Source organism: Podarcis tiliguerta (genome assembly GCF_965153285.1).
Source record: "Podarcis tiliguerta genome assembly, chromosome: 3".
Taxonomy (NCBI): Eukaryota; Metazoa; Chordata; class Lepidosauria; order Squamata; family Lacertidae; genus Podarcis; species Podarcis tiliguerta.
In genome coordinates this window covers 118152794-118168072 of record NC_139536.1, presented here as the reverse complement: position 1 = coordinate 118168072, position 15279 = coordinate 118152794, and the positions used below count along the sequence as shown (strand labels likewise).

Below are 15279 nucleotides of genomic sequence, written 5' to 3'. Positions count from 1 at the left end.
CACACAACCTTGTCTGCATCAAAGTCCCAACCTGCTTTTTTTTTTGCATTGACCTGGGTTTTCCCTTTCAGCAGAAAATCTAGCAAGTTAAAAAGACCCCAGTGTCAATGACCAGTTTGTGGTATCTGAACAACCCACTTGCAATATTAACCCCCCTTTGGGAAGCCCCCAGAATGGCAATGGAGCCAACACATTAGGCAGCTGCATTAGCACTAAACTGCACACCTGATGGGATCTCCAGCTATGGATGTTATGGAAATGAATTTGGCACTGGGGCTGTATCTACTCTGACCGGTTTTAACGTTATTAGAATGATATTAGATCTATCGTTCTAAAATGTCCCAGGGCATACTTATACTTAAAAATGGTTTATTTTTGTCAAAACACTTGCTCTGCAGCGCCCTCTGGTGTCACATTTTAATAACAAATTAAAAATGTTAAAAGCAACAAGTCATTTGTCCCTTTGCGTTATCACAACTCTTCCTTAACCTTGCCTAACATTACAAACACAAGTGTAGATGTGCCCCAAGTTGCATACTGCTGAATAGTGTTTCCACCTCTCTGTAGCAAGGCTCCCAGGGCACCCAAAGCTTTTCGAACAGAAATCCACTTTCCTCCCCCAGCTCCGTCCTATTTCATTGAACAATGAAACACCAGAGAATCCCGGCCTGTTCAGTGTGTCTCTATCATTTAGCTGCTGAAGCCGTGGGAGCCAAACCAGGAAAAGTTGGTTGTGCCACAAGTGACGGTCACCTGGGAAATCTGGAAATTCCACTTTTGTGAAGCAAGATTCCCTTCTAGAATTAATTTCACAACATTCTGTGCCTCTTCCAGCTGGCTGAAGAGAATCTGTGGGCTTTCTATTTAATAACAAGCCTTAAGTGCAATTTACTCTGTGTTTAACACATTTAACTTTAATTCTAGTCTTTGGTGTCTAGTCCTGAGCAAAAGAAGAATTTGCCTGAATTCCTCAGCCACCTGAACCGTACCATCAAGCAACAGCAGCAAAGTCTGAAAGCTGTTGCAAACCTGAAAGCTGTTGTGGAAATTTTGAATATGGTTTCAGTCGTGCCGGTAGCTGCTGAGCAGGAAACAATGGAAGTAAGTTGCAGAAGACTTTGCAGAAGTTGAGAACTCCTTTCTTTTCATCTGCACTAGTTGGATATGCTTAGCCTGGAAAAGAGGAGCCTGAGAGCCATCTTCAAATATCTAAAGGGCTGTCACATGGAAGATGACGCAAGCTTGTTTTCTCCTTCAGCTAGTTTTGTTACAGATTTGAATTCATCCCAGAATTTCTGCCTGCTTCTCACCCCGCCCATCTTGCAAATTAAATGTTTGCATGAAAGTCATCTTAGTGGGCTGTGGCTGAACTGGCTATCTTTTGTCTGCTGACTCCCATTCAGGAGTTGAATAGACAGCTTGATTTATGCAAGGTTTGAGGGTGTTTCTCAGAGTGCCTTTAGGACATGTTTTGAGATGAGGCTGGTATCAGGTTTTACCAAGGTCAAGGAAGGTTCGTGGTGGAGAATCTCATGTCATATTTCAGTTATGTCAAGCTTTTATTTCAATGCTATTAGATAAACCATAGGAATAAGTTCAGATTCACACACCTATTCACAAGAGCATAGAATCATAGAATCATAGAATCATAGAGTTGGAAGAGACCACAAGGGCCATCGAGTCCAACCCCCTGCCAAGCAGGAAACACCATCAGAGCACTCCTGACATATGGTTGTCAAGCCTCTGCTTAAAGACCTCCAAAGAAGGAGACTCCACCACACTCCTTGGCAGCAAAATCCACTGTCGAACAGCTCTTACTGTCAGGAAGTTCTTCCTAACGTTTAGGTGGAATCTTCTTTCTTGTAGTTTGGATCCATTGCTCCGTGTCCGCTTCTCTGGAGCAGCAGAAAACAACCTTTCTCCCTCCTCTATGTGACATCCTTTTATATATTTGAACATGGCTATCATATCACCCCTTAACCTCCTCTTCTCCAGGCTAAACATGCCCAGCTCCCTTAGCCGTTCCTCATAAGGCATCGTTTCCAGGCCTTTGACCATTTTGGTTGCCCTCCTCTGGACACCTTCCAGTTTGTCAGTGTCCTTCTTGAACTGTGGTGCCCAGAACTGGACACAGTACTCCAGGTGAGGTCTGACCAGAGCAGAATACAGTGGCACTATTACTTCCCTTGATCTAGATGCTATACTCCTATTGATGCAGCCCAGAATTGCATTGGCTTTTTTAGCTGCCGCGTCACACTGTTGGCTCATGTCAAGTTTGTGGTCAACCAAGACTCCTAGATCCTTTTCACATGTACTGCTCTCAAGCCAGGTGTCACCCATCTTGTATTTGTGCCTCTCATTTTTTTTGCCCAAGTGCAATACTTTACATTTCTCCCTGTTAAAATTCATCTTGTTTGTTTTGGCCCAGTTCTCTAATCTGTCAAGGTCATTTTGAAGTGTGATCCTGTCCTCTGGGGTGTTAGCCACCCCTCCCAGTTTGGTGTCATCTGCAAATTTGATCAGGATGCCCTTGAGTCCATCATCCAAGTCGTTGATAAAGATGTTGAATAAGACCGGGCCCAAGACAGAACCCTGTGGCACCCCACTAGTCACTCTTCTCCAGGATGAAGAGGAACCATTGATGAGCACCCTTTGGGTCCGGTCAGTCAGCCAGTTACAAATCCATTGAGTGGTAGCAGAGTCAAGACCGCATTTTACCAGCTTCTTTACAAGAATATCATGGGGCACCTTGTCAAATGCCTTGCTGAAATCAAGGTAGACTACATCCACTGCGTTCCCTTCATCTACCAGGCTTGTAATTCTGTCAAAAAATGAGATCAGGTTCGTCTGACATGACTTATTTTTCAGAAATCCATGCTGACTATTGGTGATCACAGCATTCCTTTCTAGGTGCTCACAGATTGTTTGCTTAATGATCTGCTCCAGAATCTTCCCTGGTATTGATGTCAGACTGACTGGGCGGTAATTATTTGGGTCCTCTCTTTTCCCCTTTTTGAAAATAGGGACAACATTTGCCCTCCTCCAGTCTGCTGGGACTTCGCCTGTTCTCCAGGAATTCTCAAAGATGATTGCCAGTGGTTCTGAGATCACATCTGCCAGTTCTTTTAATACTCTTGGATGCAGTTCATCTGGCCCTGGAGACTTGAATACATCTAAACTAGCCAAGTATTCTTGTACTATCTCCTTAGTTATTCTGGGCTGTGTTTTCTCTGCTGAATCATTTGCTCCAAATTCTTCAGGTCGGGCATTGTTTTCTTTATCGGAGAAGACTGAGGCAAAGAAGGCATTGAGGAGTTCAGCCCTTTCTGTGTCCCCTGTTTGCATTTCACCATCTTCTCCTCTGAGTGACCCCACTGTTTCTTTGTTCTTCCTTTTGCTACGAACATACCCATAAAAGCCTTTTTTGTTGCTTTTAACCTCTCTAGCAAGCCTGAGTTCATTCTGTGCTTTAGCTTTTCTGACTTTGTGTCTACACGTGCTGGCTATTTGTTTGAATTCCTCTTTGGTGGTTTCCCCCCTTTTCCATTTTTTGTACACATCCTTTTTTAATCTTAACTCAGTTAAAAGTTCTTTAGATAGCCACCCTGGCTTCCTTAGGCACCTTCCATGTTTCCGTCTCATTGGTATTGCCTGAAGTTGTGCTTTTACTATCTCCCTCTTAACAAACTCCCAGCCATCATGAACTCCCTTACCTTTTAGTATTACTGTCATGGGATCTCACCCAGCACTTCCCTAAGTTTTATGAAGTCGGCTTTCTTAAAGTCAAGAAATTGAGTCCTAGTATGCTTGGCTGCTCCTTTCCGTTGTATAGTAAACTTCAGAAGAGCATGATCACTTGCGCCTAATGATCCTTCCACTTCTACCCCACTAACCAGGCAATCGACATTGGTTAGGACCAGATCTAAAATGGCTGTTCCTCTTGTTGCTTCTCCCACTTTCTGGACAATGAAGTTGTCTGCAAGGCCAGTGAGGAATCTGTTTGACCTTATGCTCATGGCTGAGTTTGACATCCAACAAATATCCGGGTAATTGAAGTCCCCCATTACCACTATCTCCCTTCCTTTTGCATGCTTGGCCATCTGTTCCAGGAAGGCATCATCTATGTCCTCCGTTTGGCTTGGGGATCTATAGTAAACTCCCACAATGAGGTCACTGTTATTCTTCTCTCCCTTAATTTTGACCCAAATGCTCTCACTTTGGCCTTGAGGTTCTAAATCTTGGATCTCTTCACAGGTATACACATCCCTGACATATAACGCCACTCCTCCTCCTTTCTTGTCTGGTCTGTTTCTCTGAAATAGATTGTATCCCTCCATTTTTACATTCCAATTGTGGGACTTATCCCACCAGGTTTCAGTGATGCCTATTATGTCATATTTAGTTTGCTGTACCAAGAGCTCAAGCTCATCTTGTTTATTTCCCATGCTTTGTGCATTAGTGTACAGACATTGAAGTCCATTAGTCATTCCCCCGTGTCTCTTATTTAAGGATTTTTTCCTCCCACCACTAGGTCTGCTTGCTGTTTGCTCCATTTGGTCTATGACATTTGGATGATCATCTTCATCAATTGATAAACTCCTACCTTCAGGAGCACTGTCTCCCTCCCCCACATTAGTCAGTTTAAAGCCCTCCTGATGAGGTTTCTGAGTTTTTTGGCAAAAACATTCCTCCCAACCGTTGTGAGGTGCAGCCCATCGCTTGCCAGAAGTCCATCTTCAAGAAACTGCAGTCTGTGATCTAAGAATCCAAACCGTTCCTGTTTACACCATTTGCGAAGCCACCTGTTTACTTCCACTATTTTCCCCTCTCTCCCTGGGCCACGTCATTCAACTGGGAGGACAGATGAGATGACGATTTGTGCATTTAATTGCTTCAATTTCCTGCCCAGAGCCTCGTAGTCTCTTTTGATCTTCTGGAGGCTATTGCTTGCAGTGTCATTGGTTCCCACATGAACCAAGAGGAAGGGGTATTTGTCAGTGGGTTTTATGATTCCTGGCAGTCGTTCAGTTACATCTTGGATCTTAGCCCCGGGGAGACAGCACACTTCCCGAGACATCTTGTCAGGCCCACAGATCACTGCTTCTGTTCCCCTCAGTAGTGAATCCCCTATCACCACTACACGCCTCCTCTTAGGTTTGGTCGGGGTTCTTCCGTGAGCGGTCCGTTCCAAGGTCGCCTGCACATTCCCTGAGGACTGACTGAGCATGACAGAGTAGATCAGGAAAGAAGAAAATGAGAAAGCATCAGGATCAATGTGGAAATATCAAGAGTTTGTTCCAATAATTCTTACAGAAGTTAAATCAAGAACTATACTTTTCCTAAATAATAATGAGCAAACTGAGGCAAAGTTTCAGTTTCTGCCATGAAACAAATACGTGTGCAGGACCTCAGACTGTTCTTCAGCACAGCCTCATGGCTTTCTGTGGATGTTATAGGTTGATTGACTGTTGGATATGACAGCATCACAATATGATAAAATCAGTATCTGTATCTAATAATGTATTTGAAATGTGAGAGGAGCTTGAGCTTTCAACCATTTGACCTTTCAAATGGCTAGTGAAACTCTATGGCCTTTAAAACGAGAGGCTGGGCGGCTGGGGTATTGTTTTGCTTGTTCTTATGTTATGTATTTTGGGATTTATATATTGTAAACTACCCTGTGAACTTTGAATGAAGGGTGATATATAAATTCAATAAATAATAATAATAATAATTTGAAAAGTTGGTAGGTGGATTAGTGTTAAATGAAAAGGGATTGGAATTTCTAATGCACACTGATAATTTTGTTACTGGACTTTAGTAATATCTCTTTATTCTCTTATTATTGCAGAATTTTTTATCCACAGTAGACACGGTTATCAGCAGTCCAACAAAAACTTGGAAGGATTTTGTGAATGGAACTTCTCAATTACTGGCTTCAGTGGAGCAATTTTCTGACTCCCTTCAACCTATTAACAATTCTATTCCTTCCATCAGCTATGACAACCTCCAGCTCAAAGGTGTGGTCATTGACAAAAGCAAGGTTTCAGACTACGACGAGAGCTTTACATTCTCCAAGCCCTCAAACCTCAGTGGTAGTGTGCTAATTAATGAAGCAAAAATTAAAACTGAAGACTCCATCTCCACCATCATCAGTGTGGCTTACTCATCTTTGGGGCCTATTATTCCACAGTATAAGAAGATGGATGAATTCATAGTAAATGGTTTGGTGATGACAACAGTAATCAATGCCAACAGCAGACTAAAAGAAGATTTCAGGATCATTATGACATTTACGAAGGACAACAAGACCCTGAAAAATCCTCGATGTGTATTTTGGAATTTCAGCTTCTCAGAAGATGGTGGAGGTTGGGACGTTACTGGCTGTGAAACCACAGAGAATGGGGACAATGTCACTTGCTCCTGTAATCACTTGACTTCATTCTCCATTTTGATGTCTCCCGCTCACGATCCATGGGACACGTTGGATTACATATCTTACATTGGTGTGAGCATTTCTATATTGAGCCTGGTGGCCTGCATTGGCATAGAATTTGTCGTGTGGAAATCAGTGACCAAAGCAAGAATATCCTACATGCGCCATGTTTGCATACTGAACATAGTGATTTCTCTCCTGATTGCAGACGTCTGGTTCATTGTGGTAGCAGCAATGCATGACACAAACACGAAAATGGACCAGGCCTGGCTCTGCATAGCAGCAGCATTCTTTGTTCAGTTTTTCTACCTCTGTGTCTTCTTTTGGATGCTAACCTTGGGCCTCATGGTGTTCTACCACATAGTCTTTATCGTACATAATGCAAGCAAGACCATCATGAAAGCTCTTAGCTTCTGCTTGGGATACTTTTGCCCACTAGCTATATCTGCTATCACCGTAAGCAGCACCCACCCACATTACACAAGAAAAAAGGTCTGTTTACTCAACTGGGATGAGAGTAGAGCTCTCTTGGCCTTAGTCATTCCTGCCATGATCATTGTCGCTGTCAATGTGATTGTTACCATTGTGGTCATAGCAAAAATGCAAAGACGTTCCATCGGCGAAAAATCAATAAATAAGGAAAAGAGCTCATTGTATCGCATCACCAAGTGTATCGGTGTTCTGACATCACTCTTAGGCCTCACCTGGTTATTTGGTCTTGCTACAGTTATCCCTGGAAGCCCTAGAGCATTCCACTACTTATTTACTCTTTTCAATGCTTTTCAGGTAAGTAGATAAAAGATCCTAGCTGTTTGCTATGCTTAACTGATAAAAAAATATTGTCAACATTTCTTGGGACTCCTCAGTACCACTGTACACACGAGGAGGTGGTTCATATAGTTACTTTTCATGCGATAAGAGTCTAGTGATGTCACTGAATTTGGACTTCTGTGCTAAGCCTGGCCCCGTTCTCCTCTTGCCCATCCTAGAGAGGAAATGGCTAAAATCTGGTGGAATACTGTGATAGCGAGCTGTTAACTGAACCTGGCCCTATCTTTGTTGCTCCATGTCTTAGACTGCTACCCCCCTTACCTTGCCCCCCCATTCAGGAGTTTGAATAGACTTTGCTAGCAATGTAAGTGCAGATTCACACACTCCTGTTGACACAACCCAGGAGGAGTGAAGGGGCTGCAGTCTCCTTTCCTAGAGCCTGTGCCATCACATGACCAATGACCCAGGCCTGTTTCTCCTGGACATATTCCTATTAAACTTACTATAAGTATATATTTCCTGACCTGAGAAATGCTGAGATCAAAGCACTGTAGTGCCAGCCCTGATCCTAAATTAACACCTGTGACTGTGAGTTCAAAGTCACCTCTAGATTGAATCCAGAATTGCATGCGGAGCAAATGTTTGTGAAAGATTCCTTGTTCCATTTTATATGTGTTTGTTTGTTTTTGTTTGTTTAATATGCTGCCCTATACCTGGGGAGGTCTCATTCCAGGATCAAATCAGAAACTGGAACTGATCCTGGAAAAATAGGGGTACCTGGAGGGTCTGTTATACTACAATTCTGATCCCACTTAACAGGGACTAAGTCTCATTGAACTCAGTAGGAAACGCATAGGATTGCAGTGTGAGGTCTCTTTCCCCACTATGTCGCTTGTTGACCTTTTGAAGCTTGTTATCAGGATTAGTTTGTAATCCCCAGAATGTTATCCAAAACTTCTCACTTATTTTTCTCCTAGGCTCCATGTTTTTCCCCATAAACTTTGGCAGTCAGTGTTCAGAAATGCTGTTCTTTCTTTGGAATTACATTAGAGAGATCCTTTGGCCTTTAGATTCAGGCATCTAGGCTGCCGTTTTACAAATGTGTATAATATTAATATGAAAATATTTTGCAGGGATTATTCATTCTGCTGCTTGGAATCCTCTCAGATAGAACGGTAGGAAATGAATTTTAAAATATTAGAGCTTTATTTTATTATATTGAATTGCAGAGATTGTTTGATATTGGCTTTCCTCTGTTTCAAATGTGCAGGTATGGGAAGCTCTGTGGAAAAAGTGTTCCCTCTCCAGCTGGAGTTCACAACACACAAAGGTAGTATTATTTCCAGGAATAAATAGGGGGTTGGAGCCAAAGGTGCTCTTCTAAATGCAGAAGATATCCACTGCTAATGGAAGCACTGTTTTAAATCTTGCACTCTGCCTAATTTTTAATAGACTCTCTCTGATTTTAATCCCTCATCAGTGAATGAGAAAACCTTTCTTTTATCAACCTTTATAAAGAGTATGTGTTTGAAACTGTTCACAATAAGGAAAAGGGAGGGAATGAGGGAATGGAAAAAACATATCACCATCACCACGACCATCCTCATCAAACAGGATTTTGTAATGGACTGTCTTTCTTATGTTTAAGGCATAATGGTTTACAGCAGGGGCTGCCAACCTTTTTGAATCAGTGGCAACATTTGGATGGCTGCTGTGCAGGCATGGCATAACACACGATTAGAGAGAGTACTGCCATGGAGAAACTTTTCTCATAATTGTATTTCCATACTAAAAAAGCCTTGATCTGTTGAATTTCTGCCTGTCATACAGCTGCTAAAAGCATAAGAACCCAATTCCCCCGCCCCAAGCTAACCCTAAACCAAAGGCTAGGCTACTATTCAGCATCCCTGAGTAAATATGCATGCCATTGCACTGTGAGTTACCTATATAGTGAATTCTTAATTTAGCTCCTGCATAGCAGGACCTAACAGACGCAGAAGAAATCAAGAAGAGGTGGTAAGAATACACAGAGGAACTATACCAGAAAGAAATGGATGTCTCGTACACCCCAGGTAGTGTGGTTGCTGACCTTGAGCCAGACATCCTGGAGAGTGAAGTCAAAAGGGCCTTAGAAAGCACTGCAAATAACAAGGCCAGTGGAAGTGATGGTATTCCAGCTGAACTACTTAAAATTTTAAAAGGTGATGCTGTTAAGGTGCTATACTCAATATGCCAGCAGGTTTGAAATACTCAGCAGTGGCCAAAGGATTGGAGAAGATCAGTCCACATCCCAATCCCAAAGAAGGGCAGTGCCAAAGAATGCTCCAACTACCGCACAATTGCACTCATTTCACACGCTAGCAAAGTTATGCTTAAAATTCTACAAGGTAGGCTCAAGCAGTATGTGGACCGAGAACTCCCAGAAGTGCAAGCTGGATTTCGAAGGGGCAGAGGAACCAGAGACCAAATTGCAAACTTGCGCTGGATTATGGAGAAAGCTAGAGAGTTCCAGAAAGACATCTACTTCTGCTTCATTGACTATGCAAAAGCCTTTGACTGTGTTGACCACAGCTAACTATGGCAAGTTCTTAAAGAAATGGGAGTGCCTGATAACCTCATCTGTCTCCTGAGAAATCTCTATGTGGGACAAGAAGAAACAATTAGAACTGGATATGGAACAACTGATTGGTTCAAAATTGGGAAAGGAGTATGACAAGGCTGTATATTGTCTCCCTGCTTATTTAACTTATATGCAGAATTCATCATGTGAAAGGCTGGACTGGATGAATCCCAAGACGGAATTAAGATTGCTGGAAGAAATATCAACAACCTCAGATATGCAGATGACACAACCTTCATGGCAGAAAGTGAGAAGCAATTAAAGAACCTCTTAATGAGGGTAAAAGGGAGGAGCGCAAAATATGGTCTGAAGCTCAACATCAAAAAAACGAAGATCATGGCCACTGGTCCCATCACCTCCTGGCAAATAGAAGGGGAAGAAATGGAGGCAGTGAGAGATTTTACTTTCTTGGGCTCCATGATCACTGCAGATGGTGACAGCAGCCACGAAATTAAGAGACGCCTGCTTCTTGGGAGGAAAGCAATGACAAACCTAGACAGCATCTTAAAAAGTAGAGACATCACCTTGCCAACAAAGGTCCGTATAGTTAAAGCTATGATTTTCCCAATAGTGATGTACAGAAGTGAGCGCTGGACCATAAAGAAGGCTGATTGCCGAAGAATTGATGCTTTTGAATTATGGTGCTGGAGGAGACTCTTGAGAGTCCCATGGACTGCAAGAAGATCAAACCTATCCATTCTGAAGGAAATCAGCCCTGAGTGCTCACTGGAAGGACAGATCGTGAAGCTGAGGCTCCAAGACTTTGGCCACCTCATGAGAAGAGAAGACTCCCTGGAAAAGACCCTGATGCTGGGAAAGATGGAGGGCACAAGGAGAAGGGGACGACAGAGGACGAGATGGTTGGATAGTGTTTTCGAAGCTACAAACATGAGTTTGACCAAACTGCGGGAGGCAGTGGGAGACAAGAGTGCTGGTGTGCTCTGGTCCATGGGGTCATGAATATACGACTAAACAACAACAAAGCAGGAGATGTGCCTTAGCATTTTTTGTAAAGCATTTACATTTGTTGGGGGGTGGGGGAAGGGTGATTATTCAGCATTCATTCACACTTATTGTGTAGCAGTTCTTGCGGAAAATAACTCCTAGGGACTACCTGATCTCAGACAAACCCACCCCATGGAAGATGCATCCTAGCATCTAGGGGAAAGGAAGGGCAAACAATGTAGGGTCCAAGAACTTGAAAGTAAGACAAAAGCAGGAAGCATTCACTACAGATGGGGAGAAATTAGCGGCTCTTGATGACTCTTGAGCAACTTATCAATTGGAGCAGCCAGTCTGTCTCATTTCACAGAAATTGCCTTGAAGAGGACCTGCAAGTTTCGTTTGATAACTTCATAAGATTGCTAAATACTTAAAAGAAAGCTAGCAAGCTCAGAGTGGCCCTCCTCAGAGGCCTGCGCACCACAACACCTTTAAATGCCCTGTTGGCGCCCCCAGTGTGCAGGGGGGGGGGCTGCTTTCAGACAATGTTGGATCCTTTTTCTTTGGTTGTATGGAAAGCTCTGTGTGCAAATTCCTGTTTGTGTGCGGGGGCTTGCATGGGACCAGGACCCTTGGACTTTGTCAGGATACATATGCACCATGGGGAATAGTTAAAGGAGGAACACAAAGTTTGGGGTGGGGCTAAAAGTGCAGCTGCCCTCCGTGGTCCATATGGTTCCGCCATACATACTCTGGTGCAAGGGACATGTTTGCTATCTCCAACAGTTTTCTATCTGTGCTTATGGTTTGCACGAGGACTGTGCAAGGCCCCCTGATTTGGTTCAGGGCTCAATTTGACAATCCTTAGCTTTAAGTTAGTTAACTTAGTTTTAAGTTTGAGGTTTTCCACAAATGCCAGATTAAAGCTAAGACAAAATAAAAGCCTGTCCTATAGAAAATGCTGCTTGCTCTTCACTAATATGTGCTTGTGTCTTACAGTCAACATCCCAAGGCATGTCAGCGCCTATGCTTTCCATCAGTTCTCCATTCTCAAAAACTTTAAACAACTGGTTTGGCAAAACAGGTACAGTATGTAATCAGCAACCAACTTCCTTGTACAATTTCAAATGCCCTTCTGTAAGTTGGGCCTTCAGATTCATGCCATTTCAAGGCACTGCAAGGCAGCTGCTGTGCTAAAACATCAACAAGCCAGATATGCCGTAGAAGCCAGATGCGCAAAGCATTGCTTGCTGGAAGTGATGCCCTGATGGTTCAGTTCATTATGAGGGGAAGGCGCTTTCCAAGCATGGTTACCATCAGCCTCCAAAAGCAGTTGGGGGCCTCTGCGATAACAGTGCCTAAAAGGCTGCACTTCAACAATGGAGACCCACGTACAACATTGTCTTGGATGGCCTTCAACAGCTCAGCCCAACCCCTCTTGCCAGAATAAGGGTGCAATCCAAACTCCCACCCTTAGAGGGCAGCAATGTATCTGCAGTGGCAGCAGACCGTGAGGAAGGGGAGGGGGCCTGGGCTCTAAACAGACCCCGATGGCCGCATGAGCTTGAGTCTGGGCACGGATCAGGTCAAATGCTGCCACTCAACAGCAGCGAGACAGACTTGCAATCCAGCATATCCCAGGCTGGATCAGCGCCATCCTCTCTCTACCCCAAGACCCGCCCCCCATTTCAGGGTCTTCCTGTGGCTGCGGAAACCCTGGCCCCATTCCAGAGCTGAGCAGAGGGACAGCTCTGCCTTAATCGAAGCCACCCTTCAGCCAGGCATAAGGTGGGAGTCTGCGGGAGGAGGGCCTGCCCAGCGAGTCCAGCATCCTATTGCCACGTGGCCCACTAGGTGCCTGTGGGAAACCAGGGAGCAAAACATGAGCCCAAGAGCAGCTCCCTCCCCTCCCCTGGTTTCCAGCAAGTGGTGTGCAGGAGCATTGCTGTCTCCATCTGTGCAGGCAGAGCCGAGCCATCCTGGCTAGGGGGCCACTGATAGCCCCCTCCTCTGTGAAGATGACTCTGGAGGATAGAAAGGGCAAAGCATGCTGTACACGGCAAGGAAACCGATGGTGATTGCAGTACAATTGAATGTGGTTTATTCCTGCACACTGTTCAAGCAGTAATGTTTAACTTTATGCTGTGTTCTCTTAATCAAGCAAGAAGAGCACTTTCTGGCAACAGCCAGCCACATTGACAGTGGCAGAGCAGGGCTTTGTGTGTGTGCTTTACATGTCCAATAATGAAACAACATTTTTTGAACATTACTTTGCTTTTGTGTCCTGCAGGAAAATATCAAGTCTCTTCTACAGAACCATCATCTTCTTCAGCTTCCGAAAGCACTTCAAAGGCATATTCTTTGCTAAACTGAGAAGCTTGGAAGACCTCTGGGCTCTTTCCCCTGATGTGGCAATAAGCGTGGAAATAATTGGTGAATAATGGAAGCATGGACTTCGTATAGGCTGTAAAGAACTGTGGCGTATTAGTTTAACAAAATATTTCTTCGATATACCATGCACTGTCTGGAAAGTTAATTATAATATCTGCTTGATGCTAGAAGAAATTCAGTGATGAGGGTCCCAACGCCGTAAGAAGCTGAATGCCGTCTTGTGCCAGAGCCCCGCTAATCCTGCAACACATGGTCGTGTTTTCCCCAGCCCAGTCATGGGACCAGTAGATGTGCCAGAGCAACTGGGCACTCTGGCTTTCAGGGCAGAGTGAGAGATACAGCACAGCAAAGTAGGTCTCCAGGCACCTCAAACGAGTTCCTTCCTGGATTGTAGGATTTCTGGGTGGGTTTGTTTTTTGTGCTTTTTGCAATGTTTGAAGCAGGACCGCCCAAACTTTTCATACATATAGGCACATCTGGAAAATCAGAAAAACTGTTGTGGGCCCTCCTACAAAATGGTGGTTGTGAGGGCCTGGCTAGTACAAAGCACAGTTAAGTTTGAGCCTAACAATGCATTTGTTCTCACAAAGCACAATAAAATACCAACTTCACTGGAAGAAAACTGATGTTCAGATACGCATGTGCAAACACGGACACACCACAGACAAAGCCTAGCAATTTGCATTGCAACAGCCAATTGAAAAATGCGAAACATGTTCTGACTGAAATGAATTGGGCTGCTTTCAGCACTAAATGGCAGGCCCAAGGGGCTGGTGTGCATCAGGACCCTCATATGTGGGGCATAATGTGTTTTCACCTTTTGCTCCCTGTTGGAGTCTCAGTCTGGATTGTAATTTGCACTACCATTAAGCCCCCCCCCCCAGTGTAGAGCCCCCTGCAGTGGCATTTTATGGAAAAGAAATCCCCCCATGGCTCTGTGGCTTCCCTTCTTCCCCTCCCCAGCTCATCCCCTCTCTCCTCACTCCCTCCGGTTTCCAAAGGGGCGCCTGGCACTGCCCAAAGGCCACAGGTGCTGGGCAGCACAGGCTTTGTCTCCTGAAGGCCGCTGGGGGGCTGCGCTTCCAGGAGCAGCCCAAGGCCGAGCAAAGCGTGGCAGGTGGACAGGAGAAGAAGAGTTTGGATTTGATATCCCGCTTTATCACTACCCGAAGGCGTCTCAAAGCGACTAACATTCTCCCTTCCCTTCCTCCCCCACAACAAACACTCTGTGAGGTGAGTGGGGCTGAGAGACTTCAGAGAAGTGTGACTGGCCCAAGGTCACCCAGCAGCTGCAGGTGGAGGAGCGGAGACCCGAACCCGGTTCCCCAGATTACGAGACTAGTGCTCTTAACCACTACCCCACACTGGCTTTGAGGCCTTGAGGGGGCGAGGGAGGGGATTCCTGTGGTGCCCACAAGGGCCGATGGGACACCAGGAGACAAGGCTATACTGACCTGCACGGGAAAGAGTGAAGTTGAATGAAGTAGGACTTCTGCTTAAGAAAGAGTGCTAGGACTATCAAGTCAGTTGTGTAAACTGCCCTCTATAAAGCACTTTACTTTTATAGTAGAGAACAATTTCCAGTTATACACCTTGCTTTACTAAAATGAAGGGGAAATTTCTAATTTTTCTGTAAACTTGTAAATATATATTTATTTATGGTCATACTTAATAAAAGGTCCTTGCACCATGTTTAAACAAACACCTTGCCCTCCGTTAACCATTTCTTTTAAAACAGCAACTATAGATAGTTGCTGAATTGCTACTTGCCAGCTTTTGTTTCATGCCAGCAGTTTCCCCTTGAGGTACGCAGTTCACAGGAGAAGCTGCTTCAGGTGGTTCCGTTCTACATGCCAGAACAGTCAGTTCCACAGATAAATTCAGAGACGGCTCTTAACTGGCACTAGACGAGACGGAGTAGGAGTCCAGAAAACATTATTATTCTACTCTGTATTCCTGGTCCAAACTGGAGGCGTACTGGAAACACTGTGTGACTTCTACCTCCTTGTGAACTTTTCTCATGCCAGGGCCTCCACGACAGCGTCTCAGGCAGCTTATTTCTAAGTGGGTCACACCCACGTATCAAAGGTTAAGGTTTGAGAAGAGGCCTTCTTTTGAG

General features: G+C 44.4%; 1 protein-coding gene across 8 annotated transcripts in view; it reads left to right on the top strand.

Annotated features, from left to right (window-relative positions):
- ADGRF5 (adhesion G protein-coupled receptor F5) overlaps positions 1 to 14862 on the top strand; it is a 51210-nt gene extending 36348 nt beyond the window's left edge. For 6 of the 8 annotated variants that reach the window (XM_083435555.1, XM_083435554.1, XM_083435556.1 and 3 more), the window contains 6 exons: positions 925 to 1101; positions 5852 to 7222; positions 8341 to 8382; positions 8478 to 8537; positions 11769 to 11853; positions 13060 to 14862. In XM_083435555.1, the coding sequence (XP_083291681.1) occupies positions 925 to 1101; positions 5852 to 7222; positions 8341 to 8382; positions 8478 to 8537; positions 11769 to 11853; positions 13060 to 13142 (1818 nt within the window). In that variant the 3' untranslated portion in view covers positions 13143 to 14862. The remainder of the gene's footprint in view (positions 1 to 924; positions 1102 to 5851; positions 7223 to 8340; positions 8383 to 8477; positions 8538 to 11768; positions 11854 to 13059) is intronic. The other 2 variants (XM_083435560.1, XM_083435561.1) reach the window with 1 other exon arrangement.
- Positions 14863 to 15279: the final 417 nt, after the last annotated feature.